The following is a 24727-nucleotide window of genomic DNA, read 5'->3' as shown; positions in this document are numbered from 1 at the left end:
ATTATTATCTTCTTTGGCTCATGTTATTTTGATGATAGATCATGGAATATGATCTGAAATATTGATGGGAAAATATTTGCACAATCATATCCAGAAGCTTTCAAGATAATTGTGTGAGAAATTTGATTTAGTTTATTAGAATTAGCTATTGAACTCTTTGTTTCTGTGCATCAATCTAGTTTCATTGTCATTTGAAAGTCCTCCAAACATAAGCTCAGTTTTTTAAGGCCTTTAATTCCTTTGACCACAGATATAATTCACTTAGAAACATCAATTCTAAATAATTTGTAGTAAACTATTCTCTTTTTTGGCTTGCTCCATTCTCATTATGGATCATGGAATATGATTTGAAATGTTGATGGAAAAAAATTTACACAATCATATCCAGAAGATTTCAAGAAATTTCTATGAGAAGTTTGGTTTAGTTTAATAGAATTAGCTATTCAACTCTTCGTTTCTGTGTGTCAGCTTAGTTTCACTTTTAGAAAATATCAAATTCTAAATAATTTGTAGTAAATTATTCTCTTCTTTGATTCACTTAATTTTGATAATAGATCATAGAAATATTATATGAAATGTTAATGAAAAATGTTTTAAACAATCATATTTAGAAGCTTCCAAGAAATTTAATATTAAAAATAAAAAAATTAAATTTTATCAATAATTATAATTATTTAATTTATAAAGAAAACTGTAAGATAGAATTAAATAAAACGGATGCATTACAAAACATTCAGTGAAAGACTGATCTGAAACAAATCTACAAGATTGTGGTATTATTTTTTTGAGCTTAATAGTGTACATAAGATCAAACTAATTATAACTAAAATATCGATACTTGTTCATTAAAATTGACAAGTTAGATTCAACATGAATGTAATAGGACTTTTTATCTAATATATAGGAAGCATTGACTTGCAACATGGTGAATGACCTCCCTTCCAGTTATGTTTCATCTATTTACTTTCCTATTTATCATTTCTATCAATAAGACATAATCATCTAAGAAGCTCCAGGAAAAGGTAAATGCAATCCATCTTGCCAACTCTGGTTACTGATGGTGGACTACCTTTTGATTTCATGAAACTGCTATCTATGACTACATTTTTAAAGAAACGGGTTTGAAAGAATCTATCAAGTGGGAACCATTTGACATTATCATAAACATAACATAAATGCCCTGGAAACAAATCTTTTGAGAACATTGTCATATTGAGTGACTATCAAAACATCTTGTGTAGCAGAATGTTGATTTAGAATGCCATCAAGAGGATATTAGTGAGGGATGGATAATAACTTCAGCCTGCAAGGTGAAGTTCATAAACTTTTCTCATTCTTAATTGTATTTCAATAGTTTTTTGTTTTGATTGTATCTTATTTATGGTTCTTCTCAACACACAAGTCAAACGTTTTTTAATTCACTGGTTTGTGTATAAAAGTGAACATTCTAAAGCTCAAATGCTCATCAAAGGAAAAGCAATGAACACCTTCAAGGTAGAAAAGAGAGGAGGAGAGCACAGTGAACCCATTCTAGTGAACCCATTCTTATCAAGAAAGTTAGAGTAAATGATATGCCATCAAATTCTCATGGAGATAGAGATGAGATTGGGCATGAAAGGAAGAAGAAATCAGAAGTGGGTGGAGAAAAGCATTACAGAGGGGTGAGGAAAAGGCCATGGGGGAAATATGCTACTGGGATTAGAGACTCAAACAGAAAGGGGATTAGAATATGGCTTGGGACATTCAATAGTGCAGAGGAAGCGGCCATGGCTTACGGCAGTTCTGCCCTAAGCATTAGAGGCCCAAGAGCTATCCTCAACTTTCCTATAATAAACTCTCATTTCATGAGTTCACAAGCATTCAAGGAGGAGGAGAGTCTTGGAAGTGGAGATCATATTGCAAAAGAAGAAGAAGAAGAAGAAGAAGGGAAGAACATGTGAGGCAGTGAGAGATCTGTGATGGAGTTGGAGGATATGGGTGTGGATTATTTGGAAGAGCTTCTTCTCACTAGTGAAATAATAACTGCTTCGTGGTGCTCTTCTCTCTACAGGACACGCTAATTTCTTAGTCCCACAGTGAGTTTTACATTCGTTGTTGATTCTGGACCAAACTTTCCAATTTTATACAAAACTTCAAAACTATATAATACACAATATTTTCCTAATCTAAATTGTCATTGGGCTTTCTGTGAGACATTTGCTTTAGTATAGTTGGCTTTTTATCGTTGGTCTGCTTGTTTGGTGAAGTCTAGTGTCTTTCTAATATTATGATTTAATTTTGATAAAGGAATGTGTTGTATGATCTGAAATGTCATTTTGTTTAATAACTTCACAGAGTTTTATCTTACTGAATAATGCAATTAGTTATTCAACTCGTTGTTTATCTGCATCAATCTAATTTCACTATCATTCAGAAGTCTTCCAAATGTAAGCTATTGTTTTAGCCTTTCAATTCCTTTGATCACTGATATGGTTCATTTGAAAGTGTCAATTTCAATAATTTGATGTAAATTATTATCTTCTTTGGTTCATGTCATTTTGATTATAGATCATGGAATATGATCTGAAATATTGATGGAAAAATGTTTCTGCAATTATATCTAGAAGCTTTCAAATATTTTCTGTGAGAGATTTGGTTTAATTCAATTGAATTAGCTATTCAACTCTGTGTTTCTGTGTGTCATTCTAGTTTCACTGTCATTCATTCAAAAGTCTTCCAAATGTGAGCTATTTTTTAGGCCTTCAATTCCTTTGAGCACTGATATAATTTATTTGTAAATATCAAATTTAAATAATTTGTAATAAATTATTCTTTTTTTGGCTCATTTTATTCTAATGATGGATCATGGAATATGATCTGAAATGTTGATAGAAAAATGTTTACACAACCATATCCAGAAGCTTTCAACAAATTTCTATGAAAAGTTCTGTTTAGTTTAATATAATTAGCTACTCAACTCTTTGTTTATGTGTGTTAATTTAGTTTCATTCTCATCTGAAAGTCTTCCAAACATGAATTGTTTTTTGAAGCCTTGTCTTTGAACACTGATATATTTCACTTGAAAATATCAATTCTAAATAATTTTTAGTAATTTTATTTCTTTTGACTCATTTCATTTTGATGATAGATCATGGAATTTTTTCTCAAATGTTGATGAAAAAATGTTTACACAATCATATCAAAAACATTCAAGAAATTTATGTGCTGCTTAAATCTAGTTTACTGTCATCCAAAATATTTCAAATGTGAGCTGTTTTTTAAGACTTTTAATTATGAAAATTGGAATGATCTCTGACTAAGATTTTTCGTCAATTTTTTTGGATTTTAACAGCATTGCAGAAACGAATATGGTAAATGCAATCCATCTTGTCGCATTTGTTTACTAATGGATGATCGCCTTTTAATTTTATGAAACTGCAGTTTATAAATACATTTTTAAAAAGACGAGTTTGAAAGAATCGCTAAAGTGGTAGCCGTATGCCATTATCATAAACCTAACATGAATGCCCTGAGGAGAAATTTATTGACATTGTCATATTAGGTGCCAAAAAAACCTATGTAGCATATTGTGTGGATTTGAAGTGCCAACAAGAGAATATTAGCGAAGGATGGATAATAACTTCAGTCTGAAAGGTGGAGTTCGAAAACATTTCTCATTCTTAATTGTATTTCAATAGTTCTTTTATTACATTTGAATTTTGATTGTATTTCATGTGAGAAAAATAATAAGTGCAGAAAGTTTGCAAAGAAGAACAATAGCACATAACACATAGATTTACGTGAAAAAATCTGTTAAAAATATACAAGTAAAAAACCACGGGCAAATTTGTCTTTCGTATTGATTCGCAGGAATTACAAAGTCACAACAATCTGAAAGCCTTTTAGATCTTTGGCTCTTAAAGGAAGAAGAGCTACTCTATATATACACAAATTTGAGAAACTTAATGCAATAATTAAGTTTTCAAATTTGCCACCTCTAACTCTTAGAATGCCACAACTATAGTCATATTATTGAATAAGCCTATATGTGGCACTCAATCATCTACAAGGTTGACACATATAGAGTCCAACACGATTATACTATGAATCACTTAATAATTTATTAAGTCAATACAACCGAGTTGTAGAGTCCTAGTTGGAGACAACTTACTAAATATAGTAAGTACGACTCACACAATTACATGTATGACACATACGGACCAGAGTCCTAATTGATGACAATTTGTATGACACATATGGAAGACAAGTCTTAATTGACTTCACATTCCAACATTCTCCCAGTTGAAGTCAAATTTTAAACTCTTGAATAATTCCTCTACAGAAAGACCATTGCCAATGTTGTCTATCATCACATAATCTGTAGACTAAGAGAAGTTCTGCACCAAATGACCATGTACCTACTGACAACTCCCACTGCTTGTGCAATGTCTGGTTTGGTGCACACCATGGTGAACATAAGACTTCCTACTGTTGATGAGTACGGTACATGAGACATTTGTTTCTTCTATGCTTCTATGCTAGGGCACTGTTCAGAAGACAATTTAATATGAACAGGAAATAGAGTACTAACTGGTTGTGCTTTCTGCATATTGAAGCAGTGCAGAACCTTCTCCACATAAATTTTCTATGAAAACCATAATTTCTTGTTGTTTCTCTCTATGTATCCTCATTCCAAGAATCTAATTTGCACTGCCTAAGTCCTTCATCTCAAACTCCCTAGCAAGCTGAGTTTTCAAATGGTTGATTTTATACATGTTGGGACCTGCTACCAACATATCATCAACATATAGTAGTAGAATAATAAAAATACTATCATCATACCTTTGAAAATAGGCACAATTATCAGCCTCACATCTACTAAAACCCAAACTCAACATGAAGGAATCAAACCACTTGTACCAACACCTTGGCGCCTGTTTCAAACTATACAGCGATTTTCTCAACCTACAAACAAGATTCTCATTGCCTCTTTCCTCAAAACCTTCTGGTTGTTGCATATAAATCTCCTCAGAGAGATAACCATGCAGGAAGGTTGTTTTTACATCTAACTGTTCTAACTCCAAATCAAGATTAGCAACAAGAGCTAAACCAACTCTAACAGTACTTACCATACAATAGGTGAAAAAAATTCATCAAAATCAATACTAGATTTCTGTGCATACCCCTTGGCCACCAACCAATATTTATATCTCTCCAAATTATCATTTAAATCTCTCTTAAACTTGAAGACCCACTTGTTCCCAATAGCTTTTCTCCCCTTAGGCAATGGCACAAACTCCCATGTTTTGTTCTTATGCAGAGCTTTCATCTCCTCTTCTATAGAAAATGTCCATTTGCTTGTACATTCAACTTCACAAGCCTCCTGATATGAACTAGGCTCACCAACATCAGTAAGTTATGCATAAGAAGAATTACAAGTAGGAGAATACCTTATGGGTGGTTTGATTACTCTACTGGATCTTCTTAAAACAAATGATAATCCACCCCGTGGCTCAACTGGTTGTTGTTCTTTTGGTTGATCTTCATCTAGTTGCTTTGCATCTGGTTGTTCTTCATCAAGCACATCTAGATGAACATCACATATTTTAACCTCTACTGGAATAACTTACATACCTTGTTGTTATTTACCTCTTTGCATTGAATTTTTATTAAAATACACATCTCAACTAATAATAATCTTGTGGGCAACAATATCCCACAATCTATACCCCTTTGTACCTTCTACATAGACAATAAAAATACATTTTGTTTTTTTGTCTAGCTTATTTCTATTCTCTTTAGGAATGTGTACATAAGCATTGCAACCAAAAATACAAAGGAATGAGTAATCAATTGGTTTACCTTTCCATATTTCTTCTGGAATTCTATTATCAAGAATAGTAGTGGGAGATCTATTGATCAGGAAACAAGTTTTATTTAAAGCCTCGCCCCTAAATTTCTGCTCCAAACCAGCAGTACTCAACATGCATCTGGCTTGCTCCATGATTGTATGGTTCATGCGTTCAACAACACCATTTTATTGTGGTGTCCTAGCAACTATCAACTGCCTTGCAATTCCATGCTCACTCCAAAATTGATTAAATTCTCGTGAACAAAACTCACCTCCATTATCAGTTCTAAAACATTTTATTGTCTTACCTTTCTGATTCTCTACCAAAGCTCTAAACCTTTTAAAATAAGAAAACACTTCATATTTCTTCTTGAGAAGATAATTCCACACCTTACAGGAATAATCATCTATAAATGAAACAAAATATGATGAACCTCCAATAGATGTTACAGGAGCTTCCCAAGTATCTGAATGAATTAGATTTAATACATCTTTGCTTTTGGTAGTACTTCTAGGAAAAACTAAGTCTATTTTGTTTTCCAAACAAATAATGTTCACAAAAACTTAAATATTTAGATTTTGCACCTAGGAGAAGATTTCTATCTAGCAGTACCATGAGACCTCATTCACTCATATGACCTAGTCTTTGATGCCAAGTTGATAATGAGTCCATCTCTACATCAGATACCACAGCGGCCTCTCCAATGTTAGTTTGTCCAACTAACCTATAGAGATTGCCAAACTTCTCTCCCTTTAGTACAACCAAATCTCCCTTTGTTACCTTGAGACAACTATTTTCACCACTAAATCTATAACCTTGTTCATCAAACACTCCAAGTGAAAGTTTTTTTCTCTTTAAACTAGGTACATGCCTAACATGTTGAATACTTCTAACTAATCCATCAAACATCTTGATTCTTACCTCTCCTTCACCAACAGCTTCACATGGGTTCTCATTTCCCATGAAGACCATACCACCATCACAAGACCAATAAGAAGTAAACCAGTCTCTATGTGGTGTCATATGAAAGGAAGCACCACAATCAAGAATCCAAACATGAAGTAAAGAACTTCTCAAATTAGCAGTTAATACCTCTCCATCTTTCAATGGTGTCTGACTTCAACAATGTTTTCCTCAGATGCGGGTGTACTAGGATTCTCCTTGGTTGCTTTTGGCAGCCTGCAATCCTTCTTGACATGTCCATTCTTACCACGGTTCTAGCATTTCACCCTTTTTCACCCCTTTGATTTGGATCGGGTTTGTCCACACTCAGTATTGGCCCTTTCGTGAGTTCTGCCTCTTGCAACAAGGGCTTCATTAGAAGAAGATCCTTGAGATGTCTTTCACCTTGAATCTTCAGAGATTAAAGAAGCCACCACATCCTCAAAGACTAGCTTCCCACTCGGTGGAGAATTACTGAGAGCCATTACCAACTGATCCCAACTATTTGGCAAGGAGACAAGTAATATTGTTTTCTTATCTTCTTCATTGATTTTCACACCCATTGAAGCCAATTTTCTTGTCAGTGTGTTGAAATCATTCAAATGATCTATGATAGATGAATTATCACGCATCCTCAAATTATACAACTGTCTCCTTAGAAGAATTTTGTTTGTTAATGACTTTGTCTCATACAGCTTTACAAGCTTATTCCACAAGTCATGAGAAGATTTCTCCTCTGCAACATTGAACAAAACTGAATCTGCTAGAGATAACTAGATTTTTGCCCTTATCATGCTATCTGTGGTATTCCAATCTCCGCTACTCATATTTGTAGGTTTTGATGATACTCCTTTAAGAACTCTGTCACATCCATCCTTTACCAACAAAGCTTGAATCTTAAGCTTCCATAGAGCAAAATCCAAACCATCAAACTTATGTACCTCAAATCTGGTAACACTATTTCCAGCCATTTCTCTTTTGTAAAAACAAAAAACTTCTACACAAATAACCTAAGCTCTGATACCAATTGTGAGAAAAATAAGAAGTGCAGAAAATTTGCAAAGAAGAACAATAGTACATAATACACAGATTTACGTGGAAAAACCTTGTAAAAATAAACTAGTAAAAAACCACAAGCAAATTTTATCTTTCGTATTGATTCTCGAGAATTACAGAGTTACAACAATCTCAAAGCCTTTTAGGCCTTTGGCTATTAAAGGAGGAAGTTGGCTACTCTATATATATACAAATTTGAGAAACTTAAGGCAATAATTAAGTTCTCAAATTTGCCACCTCTAACTCTTTGAATGCCACCACTATAGTCATATTATTGAATAAGCCTATATGTGGCACTCAATCATTTACAAGGTCGACACATATAGAGTCCAACATGATTATACTATGAATCACTTAATAATTTACTAAGTCAATACAACCCAGTTGTAGAGTCCTAGTTGGAGATAACTTACTAAATATAGTAAGTTCGACTCACACAATTACATGTATGACACATACGGGACCAGAGTCCTAATTGATGACAATTTGTATAACACATACGGAAGACGAGTCCTAATTGACTTCACATTCCAACATTTCATTTATGGTTCTGGAATTCACATTGTTAAGTAGATTGTTCAACACGTCAAATTAGTATTTTGATTTGAGCACTTAAACTAGCAAAATTAAGGTTCTAATTCTCTATATAAAACTAAACATGTCAATTCATAAATAAAGACCCAATTGTCTCATCCATCACTAGTGCTTTGCAAACCTATTGAGGCGGACATAGATTGTCTTGAGCTTTCTGAGGTCCACCGAGGCCAACAGGGCAGAGTTGTTTTCTTTCCTTTATGTGTTGTTTATTGTTTGTTCTTGGCACCAATTTTTTTGGTTTCATTTATTGTCATTTGCAGTGGAAGGAAAAAGAGGGGACAATATTAGATGTGAGTTATGTCGAACGATACCAGTAGCACTACAAGCAACCAAGAGGCCGAGAACAAGTCTTAGAAAACACAGGCTTCTACTTTGCTTTTCTAGATGTCATCCAAAACACTAACAATCTACAATTGGTTAGGAAAGGATTAATGGAGTACTACTTGTTTGATGTATAATGTCAAGCAAAGAAGATTTGTGCCAAGCTTGAGGAAGGATATGATGGAGATAATGAATGTAAGGTAGAAAGCCTACACAAGTGCCTTCGTCTCATTGTAGAGCTCATCTCTAAGCTTCTCTTTGTCCTTGAAAGGGTATGCTGTTGAAATCATTTGTTGTTGTGTCAAAATATTGAACTCTCAATATTCGATACAAATTTCAAATTTAATCCGACCCATGAGAAGTGGTTAAGCCATGTTATGAGAAACTTGAACTATCAACACTCGATACAAATGCCAGATTTAACCAGACCCACAAGAAGTAGTTAAGACATTTCACAAGGCCCCAAGGAGGTGCTAACCACCAACTCAACATATGTATGTCCAAATAAATAATAAATTTCTTTTTGAGGAATACATTTTTTTTGTTTTTTATTTCTAGTGGCATCATTTTTACACCCAAGTTGCTTCTCTCAGATGTTCAACTCTCCAAAGGGCCTAACTATTCCACATGGAAAATGAAGATGTGCATGTCCTCCACATTAAAGAGCTATGGAGAATCATTATTGGTGCAATACAAAGTCCAATTAGCATGGATGAGGGAAAGAAGATTGACAAGATTGATACCAAATTCTTGATATTGATCACAATTAGTATCTCCAATGAAGTTCAACCACATGTATGGGGTGTGACAACATTAAAGGAGGCTTGGGATACTCTATCAGCCATATACGAGACAAAAATCATAAAAGGATCCTCCATCCTTAGTCCAAGTTTCATTAACTTAATATGAAAGAAAAATCAAAGCATAGTTAGGGCATGAAAGGCTAGAGCACAAAAGTGAGGCCTACGTGAGGAAAGAATTTAGGGATACAATTTACAATGCTATAGGAAACATGGTTGAGTCATAAGCCTTCATTGAGACATCTTAAATTTTTTGGTTGTGAGGCATATGCACATGTAATAAAAGAGAAGTGAACAAAGTTGGAGAACAAGGCTATGAAATGTATCTTCATTGGATATAGTTATGGTGTGAAAGGATACAATCTTTGGGACCCTATTTCATACAAGGTAATACATAGTAGAAGTGTTATTTTTAGGGAAACTAAGACTCCTATTACATTGCAGTCGGAACAGACTAAACATGAAGATGTGATTCAATTTCCTTTTATGCTCAAAAGAGTTGAATCAATGCCCCTAGATAGGCAGCAAGTTGAGGAGAGCTCATCTAGCTTTGAATCTTCAGATTAGGAGGAAGAACCTCCAACTAATTTTTTTTGAAGGTTTACAAGACATAAAAAACCATCTGAAAGGTATTCACCTGGTTCTTGGAGTTCTATTTTTGTTTTGAATACTAATGTGGATAAACCTAGATATGTAGAAGAGGCATTGATGGATGAGTTTGAATTGGAAATTTTGGATTGTGATGGAGGAGTAGCATTATGATAAGTGGGTGGAGCTTGAGAATAGCAAGGTGGGAACATTATGATATTTGGGTATGAGATGGTTGGGAAACAAATGGAAGGCTAACAGAAGGAGGTATGTAGAAGTATTGATTCATAGGATTTCCCCCATGAATAACATGTCTAAAATTAATGTTTTGTGTAGAGGTAGCTATGATAGAAGATATGTATGCAAGTATGTTAGGTGAAGATGTAGGAATAGATTGCTCATCATGATTTGTATGATTTGAAAAACAAAGGGCTTTAATAGAACGTTTCATTGGAATATAATTAGTGTCCAAAATATGAGCAATAATATGTAACACATTCACACCTTGTGCATCACTTTAAATCATTCTCTACAAACCCTCAATCAAGGGGACTACCTCACTATTCAAGTGTTCTTAATGCATCCATTGTTAAAGACTATCTAATTCATGGTAAGGCTTCCCCAATTGGTCAATACTTACTTAAGTTAAAGATTCATATTTGTCATGAGAATGATAAAGGGAATGGTTCTCCACAATGTTAGGTATGTCTTGTGTAGGAATAGTTGATTCACCCAAGTTCCCATGGAATAGGTTTGTCAACATAGTCTCAATACCCTTTTGGGAACCCATAACTCTATAACTTATTATCATAGAGATGTTGGATGTGGGACAAAGGGAAATAAAACTCATACACAAAGAGGGAAAACTAATGAAATGGGGTTAGGGATAGACTAGCCTAGTCTATGCTCTTGGATCCTTTCCTTGGATCACCTGGTGTCCTCAAAACACCCTAGGGTCTCTAGGTCTTCCCTTTGCTTGAGGAATCCCCTGACCATGCCCAATCCACCCACCAATGAGTTGAAATGCTGCTCCTAAGGTCTCACCTACTCATGAGACTCAAACCCCTTACTATGGCTAATAAGGGCTAATCTTGTTCCACACCTTCCATGGTCTTACCAAGGTTGTTTCAGGTCTATTTCAAGGTTTTTCCACCCATTCATGAGCCCCCAAGAGGTTTCAAGATTCTAACCCCTTACCGATATCACAAATTTGGGTTTTTGCCTTCAAAAAGGGCTACAAGGATTAGGACCAATTAGGCCTCCTAACCGGTCTTCTAGGGCTCCCTCTCACAAACGATGCACAAAAAACACAATCTCCCAAAAAGGACTGCCATTCATTTGGCGAGGACTCAAGCATTTTCTAGGTTTTAGGCCTCCAAGTGTCTGTACACTATCCTAGGTGGATTTTAAGGTTTTCAAGGGTTTTTGTGAGGGTTTTTACAGTCTGCCTGGGTCACAGTGAAGGTTTAGTATTCTAGCCACCTTTTTTGGATTTGTGGAGGCTCCTCCTTCACACCAATGATGCTTCACACACTCCTCCGCACTTCATCCAAAGGATGCACTCTCCACTAATCAACCTTGCTCTCCAAGACCTCTGCACCAGCAACCATTCCTAACCGGGCACTGTCCAATCTCGCCTAGGAATGGGTCTTTGCTTGGCCTCGCATTTTCAAGGGCCCTAATTTATTGGGACTATAGTACAGGGTCTTCACATCTATTCCCCATGGTTTCATGGTGGTTCCACAATGGGGAATGGAGTTAGGACTTCATTTACTCAAACCGGTCCAAAACTGGACAGTAAGACTGCAATTTACAAACTATTTACAAACACACTCAACTGGTAAACAAAAAGCTAATCTAATCACTCACAATGAAGATATATACACCAAATAAGACATTTCATAGAGGTTTTCTTACAAATCAATCCATTTGTTTGCTTGGTAACTTCATTCAAACAAACTAGTAACTCAAACACACTCACAGTCAATTCAGTTTGCTTGAGTCATACAATCTCTGACAACCAACCTTTTAACTTAGGGTTTCTAACATCTTATACTACCTATACCTCGATCATTGTGCCACATTTAGGGTTGTCCATGCCAACCTAAGTATTTTGACATCATGGTGGAAAAGTTGCTTGACAACTTTTAAAAGTTGTCATGCAACTTTTGAGCAACTTTCCTAATGTTGCTCTTCATGACTCCTAGACCCACAATGGGCCAACCTAAGAACACCACCATGATATGAAGGACCCCTAAACTCCCCCAGGACATGCATACCCTCCATTTTCAAGAAAATCACCATCTTGACTTATGACCCCTAAGATCTCCTCTAGGACCCTACCTAGGACCTGTGAGCACATGGCTCATTATTTTATGTACAATGGCTTCTAAAGAAGCATAACACCAACAAGACAAAGAAAGAGAAAGAGTCCAGAGGGGTGCTCCTGCACCATACTCCCCCTCTGCACACAACTAAGAAATAGAAGAAGAGATGAGAGTCAGGTCTATTCCAAGTGTCTTGAACCTGCTCTCTTCCACCCATGTAGCTTTAGATACTAGTTGATCTGCCCATTTCACTAAGTGCTCCATTTAGACCTGGTGTCTAGTAAAATTCTTCACCCTTGATTCCAAGATCTCCTCTACTTTAGGCTTCTTCACTTGAGGTAAGGTGTTTACATCCAAATCTTGTAACACCTTGGCCTGGTTCTCAGTCTGCTTTGCTATCTCTCCCTTGTACATTACCAGATCAGCAACATTGAAGATTGGTGAAATGGCTAAGTCTGAAGGTAAGTCAACCTTGTAGGCATTCTCACCATATTTTGCCAGAATTTGACAAGGTCCTACCCTCTTCATCTGCAGTTTGGTAGGCTTACCACTTTGCATCCTAGCTTTGCTCAAATGGACCATCACATAGTCACCCACCTTGAACTGAACTTCTCTCCTTTTCTCATCCACTTTATCTTTTAGTTTTCGAGTGGCTTCAAGGATGGCCTTCTTAACTTGCTCTTGAACTTCCTTGATGGTTTAAGTGAATTCCTCTACTTGCCCACTCTTCATCTCCAAAGTACCAAGGTCTCTTAACTCGCATACTCCCCTTGGATGTCTGCCATATACAACCTCAAAAGGACTTTTACCAGTGGTCCTATTCACACTATCATTATATGCATACTTTTCTTGAGGAATGATAAGGTCCCATGTCTGACCATACTCCTTAGTTAGACACCTCAACAAATTGCCTAACACTCTATTGATGACTTCGGTTTGACCATCTGTTTGTGGATGGTAAGTTGAGATAAATGACAAGTTAGTTCCTAGTCTCCTCCATATTGTCTACCAAAAATGACGCATGAACTTGTTGTCCCTATCTGAAACAATGCTTAAAGGGAGTCCATGAATCCTAACAATCTCTTTGAAGAAGAGATGTGCAACATAGCTTGCATCATGTGTAGTCTTACATGGGATAAAATGGCTCATCTTGGAAAATTGATCTACTACCACATAGATGTTGTCCATACCTGTTTTTGTCTTGGGAAGTCCTACTACAAAGTCCATGCTTATGCATTCCCAAGGTCTGTTAGGGACCAATAATGGTTGATATAAACTGGCATTGCTTGATCCACCTTTGGCTCTTTGGCATACACCACACTGCTCTACATACCTTTTCACATCTCTCGACAACTTTGGCCAATAGTAGTACCTCTGTACTAAGTCCAAGGTTTTATTAATCCCAAAGTGTCCACTCAAACTGCCATTATGCTTCTCTTGGATGAGGTTCTCCCTCATAGATCCTCTAGGTACACACAACTGGTTACCCTTGAACAAGAGACCATTCTGGAGAGTGAAGAAGGAACCCTAGTAGAACAACATTCAACGTCATGGCAGGGTCCCCAGCAGCCACTAATGCCCAAGAGGGACCAGCATCCTTGACCGATCAGTGGGGCGATCACTAGCATGGGGCATGCAGGACAAACGAGCATCGGGAGAACTAGGCGCGGGTCATTTCAAACACTCCAGTGTGCGCGCAAAAAAATAACCTTGTAGGCAATGTGTTGGTCTTTACCCAACGATGAGCATTTATAGTTACACAAAGAATGGTTAACAAATAATTGATAAGTAGTATGTTAACATAGAATGAAATCCATTTGATGAGTTTTTTTAAACAATTAACAATTATTTACCACTTTTACAACTGTTTTGGATGATTGTTCAAGAATTTAGAAAATACTAATAGTAATAATTTTATAAAAAAAATTAATAATTCACAATGAGATATAATAATAGTAATTATAATTTTGTTTACTAATAATTTGAAAATATGTAATAATAATAATACGATAATATAACATAATATAAAAAATTGATTATTATTTTTATTATTATATTATCTTAATTATTAAATGAATAGTATTATTTTATCATCAAATTTTTATATTATTAAATTGCATGAACATAACCCTAACTTAAATAACCACAGATAACCCGATAAAGAGGGGATTTTGCATCCCCAATAGATGCTACTTATGCCCCAATGATGAGGAATCCGTGAACCATATCTTTATTCACTATCCTTTTGTCTAACCTATCTAGTCAATGCTTTTCTAGCTTTGGGGTTTAAATTGGGTGTTTGAGGAGATTCAAGATTGTTTCAGGAGCTGGTCTTGCAGAACAAAAATTACGACTATAAGGAATTTGTGGGAGTTTTCCTTTCCACATATTCTATGGGGCATTTGGAAAGAAAGGAATAACAGAATTTTCAGGAATGCCATTAACTCCTCTGAAGTGGTGTGGGCTAAGATAAAACACAATCTTCTTGAGAATGTGATGGCTATTGGATCTCATTATTGCAATAGTAAGAAATAGTATGATGTTTTAAGGAGCTGGAATATCTCAGCCTACATGGACAATAACACCAATCAACTTAAAAGAAGGATGTGTTGCTGGTCTTCTCCTCCCAATGATTGGATTAAGGCTAACTTCAATGGGACTGCTAAAGGGAACCTAGGGTCAACTAACTATGGTAGAATTATCCGGAATAGTTTTGGTTTTTGCATGGGGGCGATGGCCTTCCCCTTGGGGAACCAAACAAATCATCTAGCTGAAGTCGTGGCTGCCCCCCAAGCTATTAAATTAGCGCATCAACTCAGAGCCAAATATTTATGGCTCAAGGGGAATTCTAAAAATATAATCAATTGCCTCCTTGGTAAGAAACAACCGTCATGGATGATTAAATATATTATCGACATGAGGAGGGAGTTGCTTGAGGGATTCGACCAGTATCACATTTTTCATTATTATAGGGAGTCCAACAAGAGTTTTGATTGGCCTGCCAATGAGGCAGTACGGAGTGGGCAGATAAAGATTTGGTATGGAGAGAAGGAGCTGCCTCAAGTGGCACGTGACATTTTAAATTATGAAACATATCATGGAAAACAAGGCAGGATTTGATATCATTTATCAAAATGGTAGGGGTGGTCGTGGCATCATGAAATGGTATCGTAATCAACTAAGAGGGAGGTACATTATTAATTGCCATAACATCTTGTACACTTTGTGGGTGCTTCTTTCCATTTGGAGCAGAAGGTTAAGAAATTCCTATTTGCTTCTAGAGGCTTCTTCCTTGCTTAAAAGAAAGTCTGTAGAGAAGATCGGTATTTGTTGGAATTTACATTTTTCTAATATCGATAAGAAGATGGGGGTAAATCATAAGCACACAGAGGTTACAAAAATTGATAAGCGGCAGGATGGTCCTCAGGTTTGGGTTGTGCTGCAAGAAGCAAAAATGTCGAATTACATGGAAAGAATGCAAGAAAGAAGGCCTGAAATCACTAGGATTTTCAAAAAGGGGTGGAATAAGGGAACCCTGACCATTGGCAGTAGGAAGGTTAAGGTTAATGAAACCATGATCGCTGAGGCTACTGGTCTTCCAATGGATGGTATCAAATTCTACAGGGACTGGAAGCTGTTGGATGCTGTTGTGAAGAAATTCCCCAAGGACGAGGTGCAGAAAGTGAAACTGGTGAAGGGAAGCCACACTTAGTACTCCCCTAAGGTAATCAAGTTGATCTGGTGAAAGATTTTGTTTTCTATCATGGAATTCATAACTTTAGATGGTAGATATACCAGAGTTTATAGCTACCACTTTGTTATTCTTAATCATTTTCGGTACAAGGAAAAAATTTCCCTCTCCTACTACTTGTTATGTGTCCTAAATTTCAGGATTATGGATGCTATCTCTAATCCCAAGACCAATCCAACTGTACATGAGGGTCTTATGGTGGTTCTTTACAACCATATCAAGAATACTACTCTTCAACAAGCTATATCTGAGGTTTCCGAGTCAGAAGAGAATTTGGGTGATTTGGATGCTGAAGATGATGATGGTTACAACACAAAGACAGATGTCAAGGTAGACCTCCATATCATCAGGTCGAGCAAGCATAAAAGGAAAATCAGGCAGGAGGAACAAGGCAAAGGGTCGATTAGTCGTAAATAGAAGGGGGAGGATGATGATAGTTGGTATGAGGAAGAAGAGGAGAGTGAAGATGACACGGAGACAAATATTGAAGAGATTCAAATTATCTCTAGCCAAAAGAAAAAGGGAAAGATGCTGAGATGTGAGGAGTTGGGAGCTAAGAACCGTTTGCCCCTTCCTACTAGCTCCAACGATCACAGTAAGGACTTGGCTGGGGAGAACACTCCCATGAAGGAGATTAAGACAGCAGAGTGGAAGGAGGTGGGTCTGGATGTGAACTTGGACCCTTTGGGAGACGAGGCTCAGGATGGTTCCCCTCTGGACTTCGACCTCTTTATCAAAAATAGTATGGAATGCTTCAAGAAGGTTTTCCTTTGGGTTCAGAAGGAAATAAAAATCATAAAAGTCAAACAGGTCCAGGAAGCTAGCAAACTTGAAGCTCTGGAAGCTATTGGCACCGGTAAATTCATCTCTCTACTTGACTGCTTAAGTGAGCTAACTAAATCTATCAATAATGAGAAGAAAATCATAAATGCCCAACGCAATAGCTTTCAAACCCTGGAAGATAGAGCTGGGGCTACTAAAAAGAGGTTGGAAAGGATTGAGAAGACTCTCAAAAAGATTGGGAAGTAGAGTTACAAGATTTTAAAAGCCGCCTCTAATAGTATCAAGGTCCTTATCAGCAAACTCAAACATGTCCAGGGGGAAAAGGCCCTCGGGGACACTATTGAGGAGAAGGATGGTACCCCTGAAGATAAGGAGGCGAGTCTTGGAAAAAGAATACGCACAAGTACCAAAAAGAAGCAAAACCAAATCAGGGACATTGAAGATATCAAGCGGACTACTGAGACCATGGAGCAACTAGAGTTAGAAGTTGTCGAGTTGCTAAAGAACTTCACCTAAGCTTGGTTGTTCTTCTCTGCTTTTATTGTTGTCTAGTGTTTAGTTTCTTTGTGTTGTGTCTTTATGCTGCTGGCTTTTTATTTTTCGGCCGCCAACTGTCTTTTCTACGATTGTTGTCTTTTGCTTTTCTGGTGTTCTCTAATGTCTATCTTTTGAATATATGATGTAAAGGGTTTCAGGAGCCCTTCAAAACTTGTTTTCCCCTTATCAAAAACCCTAACTTAAAAAAAAAAATATTATTAAGTATGAATTTTATATGCATATATATTAATCATTTTAAATGATTTAGATTCAATTAAATCATGAAAATATATTAAAATCTTAAGATATATTTGACAAAGAGATGATTGTTATATTTTTTTCAATAATTTAATTTTTTACAACCTATGAAAATTAAATATATAAAAAGAATTTTGTTTTGAAAGATTAGTAATGAGACAATAAGTTTTTAATAAAAATCAACGTAAAAAATTTGCATCGGCGATTATTGAAAGCATATCTAAATGTGATGTATTATCAAAATATATAATTCAAAAGCTTAGATCATATTTCAAGTCCTTTTTACAAAGAGAATGCGGTCTCCCTCAATTGCCACTGGTGCCTTGAACGTAGTAAACATCGAAGATTGCAAATTGTTTGCCCCCCCACGTGTAAAAGATCAAAAGGAGTTAAAAAGTCTGAGGCGCCGAAATGGACCAGCGTTAAACATACAGATATCTTGTCCTCTCACAATGTGAAAAGACATAAAAAGATCAAGTCTTCTTTATCAGTCAGTCAAGCACTCGCAAGAATTAGTTTATGGGTGAGGTCCACAAAGACCATGCGTGCAAGTATAAACGTTGACACCAGTCTCCTATGCATAAGAGCAGTCAACAATGAAAAATAATATCTTATTTCACTCGCATCCTTATAAATACCCAATATTCTATTTCTTCCTAGTTCAAACGAACATTCCCAATTCATAGGGCACAAGAAAAAGAAGTGGGAAGGAATGGATTCCTCTAAGGAAGAGAGAAGTAGTCTGAAGAGAGAAGCACAGTACAATGAATCTATGCAAGTGAAGAAAAGTGGTAAAAATGATATAACATCTTCATCTTCTCTAGGTTATGGTTCTTATGAAGATGAACCAGAATCATTCATGGCTGCTGCATATTCAGAAACCATGAATTCTGCTCAAGAAGTGAGTCTGTGCAATGAGAATAGCTCAGGGGAGAACTTGGTTTTGCATGGAGTTATGAAGAATGCAGCCATTGAAGGGTGTCATGAGCCCATGAATGGTAAAGCTGAGATTGGTAGTGTGAGTGAGAAGAAATCAAGGGTGGATGGGAAAAAACATTATAGAGGAGTAAGGAGAAGGCCATGGGGGAAATATGTTGATAAGTGATGCTGCTCTAGCATGCAGCTCCATGCAACTCCAGTTTGGACATGAAGCTATCCATTCATCACCATACATAAGCTATTTTTAGTTAATAGTTTTTTTTTGTTTATTCATGCAAATAAAGCATGTACTCCAGCATGCATGAATCCTTAGGACTATTTTTAGTTTTTAGTTTTGCTTTTTGCATGAGTTTGTTTTTAGTAAATAAAGCATGTTGTGCATGCACTTATTGTATTCTTAATTTAAGGAGTAGTTTGCTTTTTTTAGTTTGAGAGCCTTAGTAGCTTTCCATGCAAAGCTAGGAATATATTTAGAACTGCAGTTATTATTTATTCTTCTAGACTGCAAATTCTTTATATATACAGCCTCTATGTAATTTTTTAATTAAGCTTCAAACAATAAAGATATTGGTGTTTTCTTCTTTTTGTTGTTATTGTTTGCTAATCAGTTGATTCAAAGAGGATAGGTCAGGTTCAAAATTCTACAAGTGGTATCAGAGCAGGTAAAATTGTTTTGGGTTAAAGTGTTATTGTTGGAATTTCGCCAAAGTTAATCATGTCGAATTCTAACCATATGCCCGTTCCAGAATTTGATGGGAATGATTATGATTATTGGTGCATTAAGATGCTGACCTTTTTGATTGGAAAAGATTTGTGGGAGATTATTGAATCAGGTTATGAAGAGCCAACTGATTGGAATGCCCTTACAGCCAATGAAAGAACAACAAGAAAGGAAGCAAGGAAAAAGAATGCTCAAGCTTTGTTTCACATTCAGATAGCTCTTGATAAGAGTTTATTTCCAAGAATATCAGGAGCAACAACTGCCAAAGATGCCTGGAAGACTCTACAAGAAGCTTACCAGGGTAGTGATCAAGTTAAAGTGGTCAAACTTCAAACATTGAAGCGAGAGTTCGAGAATTTGAAGATGCAAGAAGCTGAAAGTATAAGTGATTATTGTGTCAGAGTCAAAGATGTGGTCAATAAAATAGCTACACTTGGAGAAATTGTAAGCAATGAAGTTTTGATTAAAAAGGTGTTGAGATCTTTGACACCCAGATGGAATCATGTAGCAATAATCATAGAAGAAAGCAAGGATTTGACAAAACTATAGTTTGATCAACTGGTTGGATCCCTGATGTCTCATGAAGAAAGATTGAAAGATTCTTTTGAAGGTGTAGAGAAAGCATTTTCCTCTAAATTGCTAATCACAAAAAATGAAGATGCAAGCAGCAGTAGTGCCAAAATCAATCAAGGCCAAGGTAAAGGGCAAAGCCAAAATTCTTCAAGAGGCAGAGGAAGAGGTGGCTCAAGAGGAAGAGGTGGTTTCAGAGGAAGAGGTAGAGGCAGATTTGATAAGAGAAATGTTCAATGTTACCACTGTAATAGGTATGGGCACTTTGAAAGAGAATGTAGATTGAAAGAAGGTAAAAGTGCTAACTATGCTCAAGAAAGTAGTGACAATCCTCCTGATCACTTATTTTTATCTCATGCCAAGGGTGAAAATACTAGTAAAGATGTTTGGTACCTAGATTCTGGATGCTCTAACCATATGACAGGGAATGAGAAGTTGTTCTCAACAAAGGATGGAAGTTTCAAATCCAAGATCCAGCTTGGTGATGATAAATCATTGGAGGTTGCTGCCAAAGGAGCTATGGAGGTCCAAACAAAAGAAGGTATAAAGAGTATTCATGATATTTATTATACTCCACAATTGAAACACAATTTGTTAAGTGTTGGGCAGCTATGTGAGAAAAATTATAAAGTAGTCTTTGAGAATAAGACTTGTACTATCTATGATAAGAATAAGGATAATAGGGTGATCACTGTTGTTCCTATGACAAGAAATAGGATGTTCCCCTTGAGGTTTGGTGAACATAACAACAATTTGGCAAATATGGCTTATGAGGATTCAAGTTGGTTATGGCATCTCAGGTATGGGCATTTAAATTTTCATAGTTTGAAGTTTCTAACCTCACATGCATTAGTTTCTAGTTTGCCCAAGGTTGAGGAACACAAGGAGGTTTGTGAAGGTTGTGCTAAAGGAAAGCATGCAAGAGAAAAGTTTCCAAAGGGCAATGCATGGAGGGCTCATCACCCACTTTAGCTTGTTCATTCAGATATATGTGGTCCTATGCAGACTAAGAGTTTGGGTAAGTCATCATATTTCATCACTTTTATTGATGATTACTCACGAAATTGTTGGGTATATTTTTTGAAGGCCAAAGATGAAGCCTTGGATACATTCAAGAAGTTTAAAGCCCTTGTAGAAAATGAGAAAGGGTGTAAGATCAAATGTTTAAGGACTGGTCGTGGAGGAGAATTTTGCTCAAAGGCTTTCCAAAATTATTGTGATTTTAATGGCATCAAGAGGCAACTTACTACTGCATACACACCTCAACAGAATGGAGTAGCTGAAAGGAAGAATCGTACTGTGGTTGAAATGACAAGGTGCATGTTACAAACCAAGGGATTGAGCAATTCTTATTGGGGAGATGGAGTTGCTACAGCAGTGTACATCCTCAACCATAGCCCCACCAGTACACTAGAAAAGATGACTTCTTATGAAGCTTGGTATGGTAAAAGGCCTAATGTTAATCATTTCAAAGTTTTTGGTTGTTTGGCTTATGTGCATGTACCGAATCAGAATAGACAGAAGTTAGATGCAAAGAGTGAGTCATGTATTTTTATTGGGTATAGTGAGAAAAACAAGGCTTATAGATTGTATAATCCCCTCACTAACAAGCTTATTGTCTCAAGAGATGTGATTTTTGATGAAGGGGGAGTTTATGGTCATAAAAAAGGCCATGTTGAGAAGCCAAAATCTATTTTGAATGATGATATAATTGCTGATATTGATCATGAGCAGCCAACTAATGTTTCTATATCCAGTGGTTTAACTCCACCAAGCAACCCTTCATCAAGTTCTTTAGTACCAAGTTCAAGTCCAGCTTCTTCTCCAAGTTCTATAAGGAAAGTAAGGAGATTGAGTGATATCTACCAGAGGAGTGGAAATCAAGTACATGAAGAAAACCCAGTAGGTGAAACAGTGAATTTTGCTTTATTAGCCAAGGCTGATTTTGAACCATCATGTTTTGAAGATGCATGTACTAATGAGGTTTGGGTGAAAGCCATGGAAAAAGAGATGGATTCCATTCACAGGAATGACACTTGGGAGTTAACAGAACTTCCACATGACAAAAAAAGGATTGGCACCAAATGGGTCTACAAGACCAAGTTTAACAGTGATGGGAGTGTTGAAAGACACAAGGCAAGATTAGTTGCTAAAGGTTTCACACAAAAGTATGGAATTGATTATGAAGAGACATTTGCACCAGTAGCAAGACAAGAGACCATAAGAATGTTGATTTCATTAGCAGCTCAGAAGAAGTGGAGCATAGATCATATGGACGTGAAAAGTGCCTTCTTGAATGGGTACTTAGAAGAGGAAGTGTATGTGGAGCAGCCACAAGGTTTTGAAGTGGAAGGAAAAGATAATTATGTCTACAAGTTGAAGAAGGCTTTGTATGGCCTCAAGCAAGCACCAAGAGCGTGGTATGCCAGGATTGATGGATATTTTCAGGAGAATGGCTTCCAGAGAAGTAAGAGTGATCCTACCCTTTACTACAAACAAGAAGGTACTAATATTCTCATCATAAGTTTGTATGTTGATGATCTTTTGTATATGGGTAGTAGTTCTAAGATGAAATATGAATTCAAAGCTGCTATGATGAAAGAATTTGAGATGAAAAATCTTGGTCTAATGAAATATTTTCTAGGAATGGAGGTTTATCAAAGTAAGGATGATATTTTCATTTGTCAAACAAAGTATGCACAGGATATGCAGAAGAAATTTAATATGACTGATTTTAACCCTGCCTCCACTCCAAGTGCTCATGGAGATTTGTTATGTAGAGATGATGGTGCTGATTTAGTTGATGAGACAACTTACAGAAGTATTGTGGGGAGCTTGATGTTTCTAATCCACACGAGGCCTGATATTGCCTATTCAGTTTCACTTGTTTCAAGGTATATGACAAATCCATTTGAAATACATATGAAGGCAGCCAAGAGGATTTTGAGGTATGTGAAAGGGAATTTAAGTTTTAGTATTCATTACTACTCTTCTGAAAAGTTCAATCTTGTAGGTTTTAGTGATTCAGATTGGGGAGGTAGTATGGATGACCGTAAATCTACATCTGGAAATTGTTTTTCTTTTGGTTCTGGTTTAATTACTTGGAGCTCAAAAAAGCAAATTATTGTTGCCCTCTCATCTATAGAAGCGGAGTATGTTGCAATTACCTCAGCAGGTACACAAGCTCTTTGGCTCAGAAAAGTTTTGGAAGAAATTGGAGAAAAACAAATTCAGCCTACAGTAATTTATTGTGACAATGTGAGTGCCATCAAGTTAGCTAAGAATCCGGTTCATCACAACAGAACTAAGCATTTTGATTTGAAATATCACTTCATACGAGATTTTGTGCAAAAGAAGGATGTCGAATTGAAGCACATCAACACCCAGGATCAGCTCGCAGATATATTCACCAAAGCGGTTGCGAAAGCTCAGTTTATAGCACTACGAGATAAGATTGTCAGCCCTCTCAGCATCAAGGGGGAGTATGTTGATAAGTGATGCTGCTCTAGCATGCAGCTCCATGCAACTCCAGTTTGGACATGAAGCTATCCATTCATCACCATGCATAAGCTATTTTTAGTTAATAGTTATTTTTTGTTTATTCATGCAAATAAAGCATGTACTCCAGCATGCATGAATCCTTAGGACTATTTTTAGTTTTGCTTTTTGCATGAGTTTGTTTTTAGTAAATAAAGCATGTTGTGCATGCACTTATTGTATTCTTAATTTAGGGAGTAGTTTGCTTTTTTTAGTTTGAGAGCCTTAGTAGCTTTCCATGCAAAGCTAGGAATATATTTAGAACTGCAGTTATTATTTATTCTTCTAGACTGCAAATTCTTTATATATACAGCCTCTATGTAATTTTTTAATTAAGCTTCAATAAAGATATTGGTGTTTTCTTCTTTTTGTTGTTATTGTTTGCTAATCAGTTGATTCAGAGAGGATAGGTCAGGTTCAAAATTCTACAAAATATGCAGCTGAAATCAGAGATTCAAGAAGAGGAAGGAGGATGTGGCTTGGAACATTTGACAGTGCAGAGGATGCAGCTATGGCTTATGACAGGGCTGCCCTCAACATTAGAGGCCCAAGAGCAATCCTCAACTTTCCCATATTCACCTCATGTTTCATGATGCCAGATGAATCCAGTGAAGAGAAAGAACCTCTTGATGGAGGATGTCAGATTACAGAAGAAGATAAAGAAGAAAGTACATGTGCAGACAGTGAGAGATTTGTGATAGAATTGGAGGATATGGGTGTAGATTATTTAGAAGAGATTCTTCTCACTAGTGAAAGAATAACTGCTTCCTGGTTCTCTGCTTCTTTAGAGGAGCGGCTGATTTCTTAGTCCCACAGCTTGTTTTATAATCACTGTTGATTCTGAACCGAACTTTCCAGTTCTTTACACATAAGACCAAAGTATTTTGTAATCACCTGCCAGAACATATATACTGTATGTACAATATTATTCTGATCTAAAATGTCATTGGGCATTCTTTGAGAGATTTGGTTTAGTTAGTGAAATGAATTATTCAACTCTTTGTTTCTCTGCATCAATTTATTTTTACTGTCATCTGAAAGTCTTTCAAATCTGAGCAGTTTTTTAACTTTCAATTTAATTGGAAAACATAAGTTTAAATTAAAATATGTTTCAAAATGGTGGAAAAATGTTTACACAATCATATCTAGAAGGCTATTAAACACTTTCT

The 24727-nt window shown here is 36.3% G+C and overlaps 3 protein-coding genes across 3 annotated transcripts; all 3 read left to right on the top strand.

Annotated features, from left to right (window-relative positions):
• The first annotated feature begins 1571 nt into the window (after window positions 1–1571).
• LOC131046769 (ethylene-response factor C3-like) lies at window positions 1572–1940 on the top strand. The gene has a single exon (XM_057980559.2). It carries the CDS (start codon window positions 1572–1574, stop codon window positions 1938–1940), a length of 369 nt encoding a protein of 122 aa, XP_057836542.2.
• Window positions 1941–18503: 16563 nt separating this feature from the next.
• On the top strand, window positions 18504–18896 carry LOC131046781 (ethylene-responsive transcription factor 1B-like). Its single transcript, XM_057980571.2, has one exon. The coding sequence runs from the start codon at window positions 18504–18506 to the stop codon at window positions 18894–18896; it is 393 nt and encodes a 130-aa protein (XP_057836554.2).
• Window positions 18897–24030: 5134 nt separating this feature from the next.
• Window positions 24031–24366, top strand: LOC131046782 (ethylene-response factor C3-like). Its single transcript, XM_057980572.2, has one exon. It carries the CDS (start codon window positions 24031–24033, stop codon window positions 24364–24366), a length of 336 nt encoding a protein of 111 aa, XP_057836555.2.
• The last annotated feature ends 361 nt before the right edge of the window (window positions 24367–24727 follow it).

The sequence above is a fragment of the Cryptomeria japonica genome, chromosome 8, assembly GCF_030272615.1.
Source record: "Cryptomeria japonica chromosome 8, Sugi_1.0, whole genome shotgun sequence".
Taxonomy (NCBI): Eukaryota; Viridiplantae; Streptophyta; class Pinopsida; order Cupressales; family Cupressaceae; genus Cryptomeria; species Cryptomeria japonica.
The sequence above is the reverse complement of the archived record's forward strand: the minus strand, read 5'-3'. Positions and strand labels throughout refer to the sequence as shown.

Bases quoted from the DNA above. Each gene is read 5' to 3' on its own strand.
- LOC131046782 (XM_057980572.2), top strand. From the start codon at position 24,031: ATGTGGCTTGGAACATTTGACAGTGCAGAGGATGCAGCTATGGCTTAT.
- LOC131046769 (XM_057980559.2), top strand. From the start codon at position 1,572: ATGCCATCAAATTCTCATGGAGATAGAGATGAGATTGGGCATGAAAGG.
- LOC131046781 (XM_057980571.2), top strand. From the start codon at position 18,504: ATGGATTCCTCTAAGGAAGAGAGAAGTAGTCTGAAGAGAGAAGCACAG.